The sequence below is a fragment of the Nicotiana tabacum genome, chromosome 3 (genome assembly GCF_000715075.1).
Source record: "Nicotiana tabacum cultivar K326 chromosome 3, ASM71507v2, whole genome shotgun sequence".
Classification (NCBI taxonomy): domain Eukaryota; kingdom Viridiplantae; phylum Streptophyta; class Magnoliopsida; order Solanales; family Solanaceae; genus Nicotiana; species Nicotiana tabacum.
The window spans coordinates 208,847,243-208,861,792 of NC_134082.1; the positions used below are offsets into that span (position 1 = coordinate 208,847,243).

The 14,550-nt window shown below is 35.5% G+C and overlaps 3 protein-coding genes across 5 annotated transcripts; 2 read left to right on the forward strand and 1 right to left on the reverse strand.

Moving 5' to 3' along the window:
* The first annotated feature begins 1,066 nt into the window (after positions 1-1,066).
* Positions 1,067-5,636, forward strand: LOC107829942 (ferredoxin-thioredoxin reductase catalytic chain, chloroplastic-like). Its single transcript, XM_016657416.2, has 6 exons — positions 1,067-1,448; positions 1,852-1,964; positions 4,180-4,229; positions 4,358-4,429; positions 4,875-4,935; positions 5,327-5,636. Exons 1-6 carry the CDS (start codon positions 1,343-1,345, stop codon positions 5,369-5,371), a joined length of 447 nt encoding a protein of 148 aa, XP_016512902.1. The 5' UTR covers positions 1,067-1,342; the 3' UTR covers positions 5,372-5,636.
* Positions 5,637-6,921: 1,285 nt separating this feature from the next.
* On the forward strand, positions 6,922-11,004 carry LOC107829940 (uncharacterized). 3 transcript variants are annotated; one of them, XR_001658045.2, is made up of 8 exons: positions 7,017-7,259; positions 7,457-7,587; positions 7,861-7,910; positions 8,048-8,523; positions 9,391-9,471; positions 9,975-10,007; positions 10,225-10,287; positions 10,562-10,616. XR_001658045.2 is itself a non-coding variant. In XM_016657413.2 (7 exons), the coding sequence occupies exons 1-7, from the start codon at positions 7,215-7,217 to the stop codon at positions 10,634-10,636; spliced, it is 921 nt and encodes a 306-aa protein (XP_016512899.1). In that variant the 5' UTR covers positions 6,922-7,214; the 3' UTR covers positions 10,637-11,004. The 3 variants fall into 3 exon arrangements, 2 of the variants coding, with proteins under 2 accessions (XP_016512899.1, XP_016512900.1); XM_016657413.2 differs by lacking the exon at positions 9,975-10,007 and having other exon boundaries at positions 6,922-7,259; positions 10,562-11,004; XM_016657414.2 differs by lacking the exon at positions 9,975-10,007 and having other exon boundaries at positions 6,923-7,259; positions 7,460-7,587; positions 10,562-11,004.
* Positions 11,005-11,063: 59 nt separating this feature from the next.
* LOC107829941 (zinc finger AN1 domain-containing stress-associated protein 12) lies at positions 11,064-12,193 on the reverse strand. The gene is made up of 2 exons (XM_016657415.2): positions 11,972-12,193; positions 11,064-11,594 (listed from the first exon to the last, which is right to left on the reverse strand). Exons 1-2 carry the CDS (start codon positions 12,074-12,076, stop codon positions 11,145-11,147), a joined length of 555 nt encoding a protein of 184 aa, XP_016512901.1. The 5' UTR covers positions 12,077-12,193; the 3' UTR covers positions 11,064-11,144.
* Positions 12,194-14,550: the final 2,357 nt, after the last annotated feature.

Consider the following 14,550-nt stretch of genomic DNA (forward strand, 5'->3'; position numbering starts at 1 on the left):
TTTCAATATCATTAGGCAATGGTAAAATACATAAACAACCCCTTCAAATTGTCCTCAACGGTCAGCCAGACACCTCAACTGACCCGTTTATCATTTTAACACTTCTTCTCCACTAAAGTACGACCCCGTGAATCCTTCACGCTGACATGGCAAAATGTGTGCTTTATACTTAATTCTAAGCGCGTGAAACTCTCAAAATTAAGTTTTTTTTTCTTTTTTCTTTTAAATTTAACTTTATTATATATGGGTCCCACTATATTTTATTTTCCGCACATTAATTTCACTTTCTTCCCAAAATATTCCATCTTCACCAAACCTCTTCCTTCCGCCATTAATCCACTCCTCTTCTTCAATCTTGAAAATAATGTAATAATTAATAACAACCACTACATAATAACAATTTCATTGACCGCCCACTTCAATTGCTCGTCTTTTCTTCAAATCTGCAATCGATACAAAATAAATGAACATAGTGATTTTGGTTCTTAAATTTTCTATTGGGTAACAACATTGGCTCGATACAAATTTCACAGGTGAAATTTTGATGTTCATCTGGTAATTCTGTCACGACAATTTCTTATGCTTGGTTTTGTTCTGAATTATTTCGGTCATGTTTTTGCAGTATGTTTCCCATTATTAATGTGAGTGGTGTGTTTGATATTTTTTTTTTTGCAAGTTCCTAAGAGAAAAGTCATCTCACCCTATTTTTAATACGAAAATGGTTAATTTTCAAACATGACACAATGCAAAAAAGTGACCAGCCCGCACAAAATTGACAGCTTTTTGGGCAATCGGAATTGACAAGGGAGTATTATCATTTTTAGCTCGCGTCAGAAACTATTTACATTCACGAGTCAAAAAAAGTGTATAAAATTTATATAATTTTTATATATAACATATATAATGTATATATATACAAAAATATATATATTTTTTGACTATTAATTTTAGAACAGCTATACAGTATCATTTTCCTACTAGTCTAGTAAACAGTAGGCCCAATATAAAATGGACCAAGTCCAAAAGCCCATCCAGATAAAAAAAGTCCAAAAGCCCAGGGGAAGTTGCCGTAGCGTAGTAAGGAACGGAAGCGGGTGAACCGAGTGGCTCTGTAATTTTCTCCGACGATATTGCAACGTGTGGCGCTCACGATTTTTTCTTCACATATTAGGTGAAATAATAAAAAGGACAAAGGGATAGTATATATAAATATCAATACACGCTGTACGAGAGAGATCTTTTTCCTTCCGAAGTTGTGGTGGTTCACAGAATCATACTTTGACTCAATCGAAAACTAGCACTGAAAAATACAACACGAAGCGATTACCTGCCGATTTCCGCCATGACAACTCTTCAAGCATCCACCTCCTACAGCGTCGGCTTCGGGATTTCATCTTTCGCTACTCTTCCTAAGTCTTCTTCTCGTCGCTACGTCACCGTAGCTAAAAGTAATCATTTTTCAGCTTCAGTCATTATTTCTTCTCATTTCCTTTCTGTTGCATATTTTTGTTTTCGATTTTTGAATTATTAGTTTGTTTATGGCGATAAGCTCCTGGAATTGGATCCATGGAGACTTTTGATGTTAAAAACTGCCTCGAGCTTTTAAATTTTTGCTTCACATTTTAGTTTCGAGTTTAGAATGTCTTCATATAGATCTTGAAGACTCATTTTTAATCACGGCAGATAAGCATCTATAGATTTACTTGTGATTTTTCCGTAAAATGAAAATAAGGCCTCCATTCAGCTACATCAAAATTTGATTATGAACATAAAATCAACAAATTTAGTACAAGTTTAAGCTATCAATTTTACTGAAATGACTAATTTCTTCGGCGTGGTTTGCATATATAGTGGAACCATCAGAGAAATCTGTCGAAATCATGAGGAAATTCTCGGAGCAGTATGCTCGCAGGTCAGGAACATATTTCTGCATGGACAAAGGCGTAACTTCTGTGGTCATCAAGGTACTTTCGTTTCCCTTCCACATTTATTTTAATGATCATTCGATTGCTTGCAGCTGCTATAATAATAACCTCTGTTCTGCACTTCCTATATGCACTTGTATGTTTATGACTTTTGCGTGTGTTTCATATCATATTTTCCTATTTTTATCTCTAGGTGTGGCAAATGATTAATCTTCTCTATTTCACTTACTGAGATTCTGTCTTAGGGATTGAATTTTGCGACAAGGGCCTTTAGTCTCCACTCTCCATGAAAGCTGTCTTCAATAGCATATTAATGTTGTTTTATTATTTACTCTATGATTTTGTGACTGTTGATTAGCAACTAATAGAGAGGGTCAATGTCAAATTCACTGCTTCAGCTTGTGGTATTTCTTTGTCAGCTGGTAAATTACTGTAGAAATAATAATTTTCATGTCAATGTGCTCCCTTGGTTTTAAAGATTGAATAGGTGGTTGCTTTTGCCCAGGTATCTTTCAGTTAGTATATTTTAGGTTGAGGTGTATTTTTGTGCATCTTATGGAAGCATGTTTCTAAGTTGGTTGGTGAACATATAAATTTGAATTTTGGAGCTTTCAAGAAGTGGAAATCCTTGAACCAAGGGGACATCTTATGACATAAAATGAGGATAAGAGAGAACAACAGTATAACGTCTAGTTATGTAATAAAAGAGATGTGTAAGAGGGGAAATAAAAACAAAGAACAATGGAAAAGAAGAGCTTAATATATAAAATGCCAATTTTGGCGCAAAGAAGGGAATAAAAGTTGAGAAATTATGATAATGTGAGTAAAAGATTTATCATCTCATAACCAAGATAGATGAATAGGATATATCGCAGTTGTTTCAAAGAAAAATGACAGTGGTGGACTTAATAGATCGGACAGAGGCCAATCACAAAGATTGATCAAACATGGTGTCCTTATTTTAAGGTGGAACATGATGGAACGCAATCCTTCTTTATGAAGAGCCACGAGGAAGTTGTAGTGTGATTGCAAACCATGGAAAAGCTATTCTGTTGAAGGAGAGCTATGAACACTAGAAGCCCCATATCAACAGGGCAAGGGAGTGGATAAGGAGAAGTCTTTTGATAACATGGAAGGGTGCTCGCCTGGATTGTGTTGGGGTAGTTGAGGATCCTCTTGGTTGTGTTGGGTTACATCCATGATTTACCTATTGAACATAATAGCTACCCCCGAATAAATAACAACAATGATAGCAATAAAATGTCAAAAATAATAACAGTTAGCAGCAACCAAGGTGAACGGGAGGTTAAATCCAAAATCTAAAAAATGGTTTTAAAGCCTCAGCCACATCAAAAGTAACCTATGGAAAACATACTTCCCAATGGAAAGAAGTGAATTTTATATGCAGTTGTGGTAAGTATCCTGTTGCGTTTTTATAGAGCATCAAAACATAAGGACGTTTCCAAGCGTGTAATGGAACTTGCCTTAGGACTTAGGAGTATCATTTATTAGTCTGATAGCTTGTAGTTGTAGGATTAGTTTTATTTGATTATTCGATAGCCATTATGACTTCTCCCTTTCGGTGTTGGATGCTTTTTGTCTTACAAAGTTTTCTAAATTATGTTGCTCTACAAAGAACCGAAATATCACCTTTTAGAAATTTGAATCGAGAAGATATTTAAGAAGTCTGTAGGCTAAGCATGAATGAATCTGCATACAGAGACGCTGTAACTATTAATAATCTTGAGGAGACGAAAGAATTAGTCATTTTTAGGACCTAAGTCTAGATTCACAGAATACTACAACTAACCAGAATATCTTTATCCTTGAAAAGTAATTTTTGCTACAGAGACCCGTACTTTGTCTTTTTAATAGTAATTGTTTTTTTTTCAAAAAGGAAAAAACAGACCTGTACAGATTTAGTCCCCCCCGCCCCAACACACACAAAAAAATGGAATGATGTGTGTTAAGGAACTCCTTAACTTTCACAACTTATTAAGATGTTTTACTAGAAATACATGTAAGAAGCATATCACGATTGTCTGATTTATGCACATATGAAAGACATTCATTGGTGTCTTTGAAAACTTAATAATCTTAGGTTCCATTTAGGTGGAGCATAGGTGGTTTATAGTTTAGTACTGTTCTTGTTAGGATGTCTTAGTCCCTACACCCAGTGGTTCCTATATTCCTTATTGAAACATCTACATCGAGGACAGGATTTAATTAATGGTATTTTTTGACATATGCTTAGGGATTGGCAGAGCACAAGGATACATTGGGTGCGCCACTCTGCCCCTGCAGGTAAATATTCACTCCTAACACATTTGTTCTGATGGTTTTCATGCTTTGCTCCTTACCTGTTACCACAGTACCTTTGTAATCGTTATTACCATGAACTGTACCATGTTGTTATCATTTTAATTTTTCAGGCATTATGACGACAAAGCTGCAGAAGCGCAGCAGGGCTTCTGGAATTGTCCATGTGTACCAATGAGAGAGAGGTAAAATGAGTTTTGCCTGTATCTATAGACTTGTTGTATTCTGGTGATCACACTTCGTTTTTGCTTTCTGGGGGTAAAAAGAAAAGCAGAAGAAGATCTTGTAAGTAGAAAATCAATATTCTGCATTCTAAAGATCTATTATTCAGCTTATGGGTGCATGAATTTAAGGATAACTTGTCTGTTGCCTTTGTGTGTCCTTTGCCATTCGATGTTTCTAGCTCAATTAATCTTACCTCATAAAAATAAGAATGTTTCTAGCTCAATTACGTGTGCTATCATATATATCTGGTCATAACCATTTCACTCTGTGTGTCAATCCAAGTAGCCGTGGACGTTATGGTTTAGTATTTTATCATCTATAAAAGCTCCAATTAAGTTCTGTGTTGATCAGTCTACTTTTGTCGCCTTACTGTCTTTCTCATCCTCCTTAAAACTTGCATTACAGGAAGGAGTGCCACTGCATGCTTTTTCTCACCCCTGATAATGATTTTGCTGGAGAAGAACAGGTATATCAAATGCAAATATGCAAAGCTTGGTTTCTAATTACCTTCTTAGGTTGGGTATTTAGTTAGTCGCTCATTTCCTCTTTTGTTCTTTTGGCTAACTTGAGAGGAGAGTGGGTTATCTACTGGGGTGGGTCACTACTGGTCATGTGGGTTAATAATAATGAGGGAATGATTTGATAAGAGAAAATGGGAGCCGCAACTGGCAATAGATTTTTAATAATGGCATATGATAGCATGAGTTTGCTTACTCTACCCTTGATATATCAGCCTCTAGGAGTATTGGTAAAAAAAAGGTTACTATTATATGCTGTCCGTGCCTCATAACTGCCTAGTGTCTGTTTTGCAATTAATATCTGCTACTAAGGCGAGTCTTCTGCCTTTTGCTTCGCAGGCGATTTCTATGGAGGAGATTAAGGAAACAACAGCAAACATGTGATGCTCCGGCATATACTTTACTTGCTATGAACATTACGTTTTTGTTGTACATGTATATTTGAGTAGTAGATGAAGAGCCGATCAAAATTCTGATGTGACATGTTACTGAAATCCCATCCAGTATATTGTGTGGTGTCAACCGAGCTTGGGTGAGTGATTAGAAGTGCGATATATTCTAACCGTCCTCTGATGCGTCAAGATTGTACGAGTCATATGGGGTATTTTGGGTGGCCTCAGCTAAAGCAAATCTTGATTTTGGATCGAAACTGGCTATTATAATTTCCAAATGATGCTTTCTGAAGTTCATTCTCTGGTGCATGATGCGTTAATATTAAAATTAAAATACATCATTCACTTTCGCAACGTAAACCCGTTTATATGCAACGTCAATTATGTATCATGGACTTGTATGCGCTTACTCCAGGTCTGATTTACTGGTCGGCGCTGCTCAAATGCCTGCACCAAACATGAGGAGGGAGAGATTCTCTATTCATGTTTTCAGTTAGCGAGAACAAGGAGAAAACAAAAAACATAAAGCACAGAGTTTATACCAAGTAAAAGGGGAAAATAGGAAAACCATTAATATTTGATAACATTAAGGACCCACAAACGAAAGGGACAATGAATATCTCTTATTACACGAGTCCGTTCTACGGTTCTACCTTAGTGGAACTACATAACACGAAACCACTTTTGTACATTTTACTGGAGAGGTAAGGAACCTGTCTCATTTAAAATCGGGATTTGACTGAGTTATTTCACCTTGTGGACCAACGTACCTTCATTTCAGAGTTACCTGGACTGATGGGTGAATTACTAAATGGGATGATTTCAGTTGTTTTGTTAACGCTTGGATCACACTGTTATTGAAAGGAAGTTGGAAAGAAGTAATAATTGTTTTAAACTATGAAACAGAAATTATAGTCAAAATTTAACTGCTCATGGGATCAAATACTGAATTTTTTGCGCTGGTGAAACTTGTAAATAGTACAGCATTGCCAAGCAAGTGGCATGAATGGCCATACGCGGACCCAGGATTTGAGCGCGACGGGGCACTAATATTTTCACATATGCCAATTAGTAGCGACAAAGTTAGGCGCGCAACTCTTTAAAAGCTTAGCAATTATGATAGCTTATCATCAAAGTACAAACTCTCAGTTGTCGTTGTCAAAGTCGACATATGTTATGCTTCATCGAAAGTGATTGTTGAAGGGAGAATGAAGAGTTTGTATTTTTTTACTTGTTGAGAGAGGAGCTACATTACTCCAGCCCACCCTAAATAAAAATATTATTAATAGTACTTTCTTTTCATGTTATAGATAGATTTTTTTTCATTTCAATAAATGAGTTTTTTTATGATATAAAAAGGTATTTTTTTTCATTTTAATAAAAAAAAAATACTTTCTTTTCATATAGAAATAGTATTATTTTTGCGTATGGCATGTCATGTACGATATATTTTTACTAGTAAATTATATACATTCTTACTTTTATTTATTATTACTAGTAGTACTCAATACACAGTAAATAGTACAGCATTGCCAAATATGCGTGGCACAATACTGTGGGGCGTGTACTGTTGACGAGCTCTCGACACATGAATGGGGAAAAGAGAGACCAAAAACACAATTTTATTGCGACCGTACTAAAGACTAAAGTCCGGAACTATGGAGTAAAATCAGGAATCTGATTCTTCGTCAAATGCGATTCTAGGGTTCCTTCGTTTTTTACTCTCTATCATTTAATATTTTAGCTGTATTCCTTTCAGATTTTGTGAAAGCATTTGATCAATCCAAAAGGTTATTAGCTGTGCTTTAGCTGAGACCATCTCAAAACAAACGAAAATGTCAAGGCCTCAGGTCACTATCACATTGGGCCGCTCTGGTCAAGTAAGCTTTCTCGATTTTTCACTCTTATTTTGCATCAGAATGTTGTTTATCAAGCATCAGACCTATGTTCCTCTCTTATTGGAATTTAGTTTCGCCTTTCTTTTACAGAGTTAAACCTCTTAGGAATTTATTACTTTGTTGCTTTTTAAGGTTCAATTTTCCTAATTAAACATTTTTGCGACTCTTAAAATCCGAAGAAGGTGGTGAAGCGATCGTCAGCTTCTCAGGGAGCTGGTTTTGGTCAACAAAGATTGTCAGGAGGCAAAAGATCACTAGGAGAGACCTATAAGACTGACTCTGAGGATCCTCCTCTATCGCTTCGCAAACGGTACAATCATTATTGTTGTTCTGTCTGATAGTTTTGGTAGAGCTAGTGTCGGCTGTTTATTTTTTTAGTTATGTTTTGACTGATTCAGGTGATAGCAAAACTATCAGAGACTTATGAACACATTATATTTAAACTAATTATTGGTAATAGTGATACCGAATGCTTATGTCTTTCTGTGGTAACTGATGACATTGTGAAAGTTAAAGTTGCTCCAGATTGCATTGATTATCATTTTATCTGAGAGTGGTTGTTTTGCTGCCATTTTTTTCCAAGTGTGCGGGGGTATGGAGGTGCAGGGGATTCCGGATATGGTGGCCCTAATGGTATTATCTTAATTATCTTTTGGTTTCATCTCTTTTTTTTTGGTTCTTTAACTTTTGATAAATATCTTTCTGTTTCACGTGTTAGTCCTTGGTCTATCACATTACCTGATATTTTCTACTGTTTCTGCTATGTGAAGATGTAAGGGTGGGGCAAAATGACCTCCGACTGAAACTAATACGCAGAAGAAGGCAAAAGGAAATTATTCTGGAGATTGAAAAAAGAAAAAAAGAGCAGCATAAGATGATGGCAGAAACTGTTCGATCGGCAGAACAGTCTCATAGGAAGCTTGTCAGTGTCGGCCAACGATCATCTGGAACTAGTGAGTTGCATCAGATGGAGGCAATGAGATCCTCCTATGCATCACAGCCTTATGGTGGTGTAAGACCAAGATCTCCAAATAGACTTGCAAAAGATTCTAGAGAGGTCTCATTACCAAGCAATATCACTACAGCTCAGCATGTACTACCAGTAAGGCCAGCTGAAACTTCAAGAGCAGTTCGTATGTTGAGAGCTGACCTCTTGAACCCTTCCGCATTAAAAGGTCTTACCCCTATGACCATGAGGTCCACACTAGCTGCCGGGAATTCGATGCCAGGTCTTTCTTCTGCAAATGTAAGCATGCTACAAAGCTCATATCCTGTATGAACCTACTTATTATTTATTTACTGCTTTTCTATCTTGTATTATTTCTGGTACAGATCTAGTCTTATTTTGTATCACGGACACTACATTTTGACTTCAACTGGAGAATGCAAAATTAGGCATTCAGATTCTATATGACATTCAAGATCATGATGTTTGCTCTAGCCTCTGTAGTTATTGTCTATCTGGTGAATACCACAAACAGCTTACTCAAATTAGCAGATCATTTTTGACGATAGATGTTTCTTCTTGCTTGGTTCTAGTGCACAAATAAATGGTTCGTCTGTCCAGATTGCTGTCTATATTTTCCCTGTATGCTGGAATTTAGCACTGCTTATATTTTAAGTATCAAATGTTTGATGAAAGTTAAGTAGTTTTGGCATTGTTAGACCATGTTCTAAAATGCCTTGGTTGCTAATGCTCGTTTGAAATTGTTGTCTCTGTTGTTTTACTATTATCATTTATCAGAGGAAGTTTTCATCACATTGTTATTCCCCTGTCTTCTGCAACATATAGGAAGTGTCAAGGCATTGGTTGCATCCATGTTCCTGGTATTTAAAGTATAGTGGGTTTGAATCGTTTGAATGCTTTTGAAAACTTCCAAATTGTTTATTCCCATGTCAATTTCTTCTACTTTGCTTGTCAAATAGGACTGAATTAGTTGTTATTCTTCATACTTTATGTCTTCTCTCATAATTCAACCATTTCACAGCTATTGTGGTTATAGTTGTACTATTTCCCTTTACGCTTGGAATGAGGAGAAAAGAGAACAAATATTTGAAAATGGACAGGAGTTTATGCAAAGATCTTAATATTTTTATATCTGGTGTTGTACAGGATCAACGCCCCGTGACCGTGGTCAGTCTATTAAATTCCCTTGGTTTGGGAAAGTATGCTATCCACTTTCAAGCTGAGGAGGTGAACAATACTCTTGTTATGTGATGAATCATGTGTTTTGGTTTTGTCATGGTCTCCTTGTTATTGCATCATCTCAGCCTTGTGAACATTTTTATTATCAGTACTGGTACTATGGCATAGAAGCTTTAAATCCGAACTAGCATTTCATTGCAAAAGTAACAACATCATGCATTAAGTATCATATTGTTGGATGGAGAACCTTCTATTTCTTGGTAAAGAAGGCTTTCTTTGATTAAGAGCTAGTTGATCGCTATTGCACCCATATCCTACAGTTAGCACACTGCTTACTATTCAGAGAAGTTGAAGAGCTACTGCTGAATACCTTGTGTAGCGTGCTATGAACATGTGACATGACAAATCTTTCGGTATTTGTTTTTTGTTTATTGTGATCACGGTATCAAGCTCTTAATCTCGTATGATATCCTCCCTTTTTAGCCATAAGCTCATCATGGCTTTCTAATCCGAGATTTTTACTTGTTATCTTGATGTGTCATTGTGTATAGGAAAGAAGCCTCATTGCTATTCGTTATTAAAAGGTGTGCCATTGACCCATAACATTCTCAAGCATTCTCTATTTCGCCCAATCATGCCTTTGTGACATAGTTCAACTTTATTATCAGTCCATCTCTTTTATCTGTTTGTTGCCATGCATCAACTTTTTGTTGTCATTTGAGTGGTTTTATATACTTCACCAAGAATTTGAGAGATCCTAGTTTAAGTCTTTTCTTAGTGAAGTCTGTTTACCCATCGCAGATAGACATGGCTGCATTGAAGCAAATGGGGGACCGTGACCTGAAGGAGTTGGGGATACCTATGGTAATTGTCATTTCAGTCATCTTATTTTGGAAAAAAAAGTCATTACAAATTAGAATGCAAGTCAATATATGCTGATTTTGCTAAGCACAATGACTCTCTTCAACAGAAGAGAAACGGATACTTTTCTCGTTGGGGGTGTGGAGAGGGGCTTAACTTCTCTTTGTTCATACGTGAATTGTAGTCTAGGGTGTGGAAAAGGCACAATGGGCTCCAAGTGCCTCTTCAATTTTTGATAATACTTGCTCTTAATTGTTGCACTCGGGGGTATTTGCAGGGACCGAGGAAGAAGATTCTCCTAGCTATGCTTCCCCAAAATAAAAGAGCAATGACGCAGGTGGTAGGAAGGTAGTTATGTTTGTTGAATGCAGTGCTTGGAATTGTTTTGTAGCTGAAGGTTTTGAACTGGTTGTTCCTGGGAAATGTATATAAAGGACAGTGTTAAAATGCCGGAGTATTGGAAGAATATTGTGTATAGCATTAAAATTCTCTTTGTTTTTGGCGGAAGAGGGCGGCGTAAAACAGCTACATCATTTTCTTTGTTTGATGTTTATTTTAGAGAAAATTTTTCAAGAGGAGAATATTTTCTTAAACTGTGCGCCTTATCAAAGATGGCCATATAAACTGAAATGGAGGAAGTGCTATCTATCAAGCGTATGAGAAAAGAATGAGAACATGGTAGGATGCTGTTCTGAATTTAAGATTGTTCCCTCCTTGTGGTATTGTAGGGTCATTCTTTCACATTTGGGTTTGTTCTGGAAAGAGGAAAAAAAACAATGTAAACAAATTAATGAGCACTTAAATGATGGTAATAGTTACAAATGACAATTGATAAATGTATAGCAATCTTTCTGAAACAATCAACAAGCTTTAACAGAAAGGGTGGTGGGGCGTGAAGTTGATGCGCGGCTTTTATTCCCACAATCATTCCCACTCCTAGCAGTCAGAGCAATCAAAAACTTGTTATTAGCTGACAGCTGGGATAATGAAGAATTCCGTTTGCAGGCGTGATCAGCAGGAAACCGGTGCTTGAGGCAAACTTGAATCCTGCAACTCTTGCAAGTGCTGGTGTTTGAGAATGTCAAAATTTCCTTGCATCTCTTCACAGGACAGGTAGGTTTCTTCTTCTTCTTGGGATCACAATCCCCAGATTTCTCGTGCTTTTGCAGTAGCACTTTATCGTCTTCACCTTGACAACCAGTAGTTTCAATAGACATGGAACAGATTTCGCAAACCAGAACTTTTCGGCTGTTAATATCGGATTTTGGGCATTCATGAGACTTGCATGATCTGTGCTCTACACAAAATATCTGCACGGAGAATTGAATAGAGATAAAAAAAAAAAAAGGCTCAAAAAACTATACGAAATATCGGTTATACTTTGGAACCATAGTACACTTATGTTGGCAAATCTGTCACGAATTTACTCTTGACTTTTAACGAAGCTCTAAATTAAAGTATAACATATGTTGATATTATCTCTTAAGTATTTTGATACGTGTAATTCATTCCAGACAGAGTTTCGTTAAGTTAAAAAACAGATAAAAGAAGGTTTGCTAACCATAAGAATATAATCATTCTCAATTAAATATAACGGAAAGAGTCAAACATTATGAATATTGAGGAATAAATTTTGCTTTTCACAAAATCCTATGTGGGAGGTGAAGAGGTGAAAAAGTAGCAAAACCTTTTGACAGGCATCGCAGGTAAAGGGAAGAAAATCGAGCTGACGGCAATCAGAATGTTGGCAATGGCTTCCTAAATCTGGAAAAGCTTCTGTTCCTCCTCCCATGTTTTTCTTTTCTCCTTCGCTTTTCTTTCTTCTCTTCCTTGTCGGAATTTTTCCCAGAATGGATTTTTCATGGCTATATATAAGAGTTTAGGACTTATAGGTGCTGGCTTGGGCAATAAGACAGAATAAATTACAAGTCGGCTTTCCTAATTCATGTGTGAAACTAGATCTTAAAGGAAGCCGTGGAGGTGCGACATACGCGCTTTCGTCACCAATCGGATCCGGGTCGGTCAACGTGGTCCAGAACGATCCAGAAAGTTCATGGCTGACGGAGCTCCTTTTGTGCTTGCTTGGACGGGCGATTTGTAGTCATAACCTATATTTATGCCACCTTTTAATCTATACCCTATTTTTAAAAATTATTGATTTCGTAACCAACTAACAAAAAATTTGTATTAATATGACCATTATACCCCTTCCAAAACATATAAAAGATGCATCACGCATACTTGATTCAAATTCCAGATCGCCTCCGTCTCTCCTCCATCACTCCGTCTCTCCTCATATCGCCTCTCGCAAACTAGATTTGAACCAGATTCAAATTCCAAATTCAAAATTACAAAATACATTGTAAGTATTCAAATTCATCTTCAGAATTCAAAATAGTTTTTGAAACCGATTGATTTCATGATATATGTTTTCTGATTGATTGATTGAAGTTATTTGACGGATGAAACATGAACTCTTCATATATATGCTGAATTTGCATTCTAAATCTGTTTCACGTTGAATTCTAACATTCTAATCCGACAAATTCAAATATGCTGAAGTTTTCCACTGCATAATATGCTGAAATTTTTGGTTTATTTGCTAAACAAGCTAAGTTTTTACATATGCTGAAGTATATGTCTTGTTTATTTGCTAATAAAACTGAAGTTATTTAGTTCATCTTTAAAAACTTCAGCAAAACGAGCTGTAGTTTTAGAGTATTTATAGCTTTAGCATATGTACTGAAGTTTTTTAGTTAATCTTTAAAAACTTCAACAAAACGAGCTGAAGTTTTTCTCCTATACTGGGTAAAAAAAAAACATAAATTAAAATTACATATTGCACAAAAACTTCAACATAGGTGCTGAAGTTTTTTAGTTAATCTTTAAAAACTTCAGCAAAACTAGCTAAAGTTTTCCTCCTACACTGGGTAAAAAATAAAAACATAAATTATAATTTAATATTGCACAAAAACTTCGGCACCTATGCTGAAGTTTTTTAGTTCATCTTTAAAAACTTCAGGAAAATGATAAAAAAATTTAGTTCATTCTTGAAAACTTCAGCAAAACGAGCTGAAGCTTTTCTCCTGCACTATGTATTTTATTATGATTTTTTGGAAAAACTTCATACTAAAAAATGCTTAAGTTTTCCGGAATATGTAAAATATTTTTCATATAATTTTTAGTATGCTGAATTTTTTTTGGTTCATCTGCTAAAACATGCTTAATATTTTGTCCTACAATATGTAATTTTCGGATAAGTTTTTGTTAATTCCTCTGTTATTTTCTAAGTTTAAAAGGGATTATTATTAAAAAAACGCAAGAAAATATTAATACAAAAACATCAATTTTCATTAAATAAAATAAAACATAAATTAAAATTACATATTGCACAAAACTTCAGCATTTTATGCTGAAATTTTTCATTCTTGAAAACTTCAGTAATGGGAGTTGAAGTTTTCTTCCTGCACTATGTATTTTATTATGATTTTTTGGAAAAACTTCATACCAAAAAATGTTTAATTTTCGGATGAGTTTTTGTTAATTCCTGCTGAAGTTATTTAGTTCATTTTCTCTTTTATTTTTCAAGTTTGAAGAGAATTAATATTAAAAAAAGGGAACAAAAAACTTAAAATAAAAATAGAATATTCCATTAAAACATAAAAACATAAATTAAAATTACAGATAAAGGAAATAACATAATAATCCTTTAACTAAAAGGATTATCCAAAAAAAAGCCTAATCATCCATATCGTGATCGTCGTCGTCACTGGACGATGGACGAGCGCCGTCATCACCAAGATTATCAAATTGTGCCAGCATCACAAGCGTATCAAGCTTGTTGTTGATTTCTTCCAGCTCCCTGTCGTACTTGTCTATGAGCTCATCTAGTTTTAGCTCAAAAGCCTCTATAATGTCTTGTTTAATTTCGTCAACTATTTGCCTTATTACAACATCCATTTTTCTCCGTTATATATTTTATCTTCTAAAATATATGTGTTTGAGTGAATAAACTAACAAGGTATAACGTTCTTATATAGGTGCAAAAAACTTCTGCATGGTATCTGAAAAGGCAAAGAGGAATTTTAGACGTTGTCTAATAAAAAACGTGCATGAATGTGATAGGAATGCAATTATTACACTAACACATACCCTCAATGCAATATAATTACTGCTTCAATTGTGTTTGTTACGTTTACTCCTGTATACTATGCAATTAATGCTGAAACATGCTGAAGTTTATTTAAGTTCATTTCTAAAACTTCA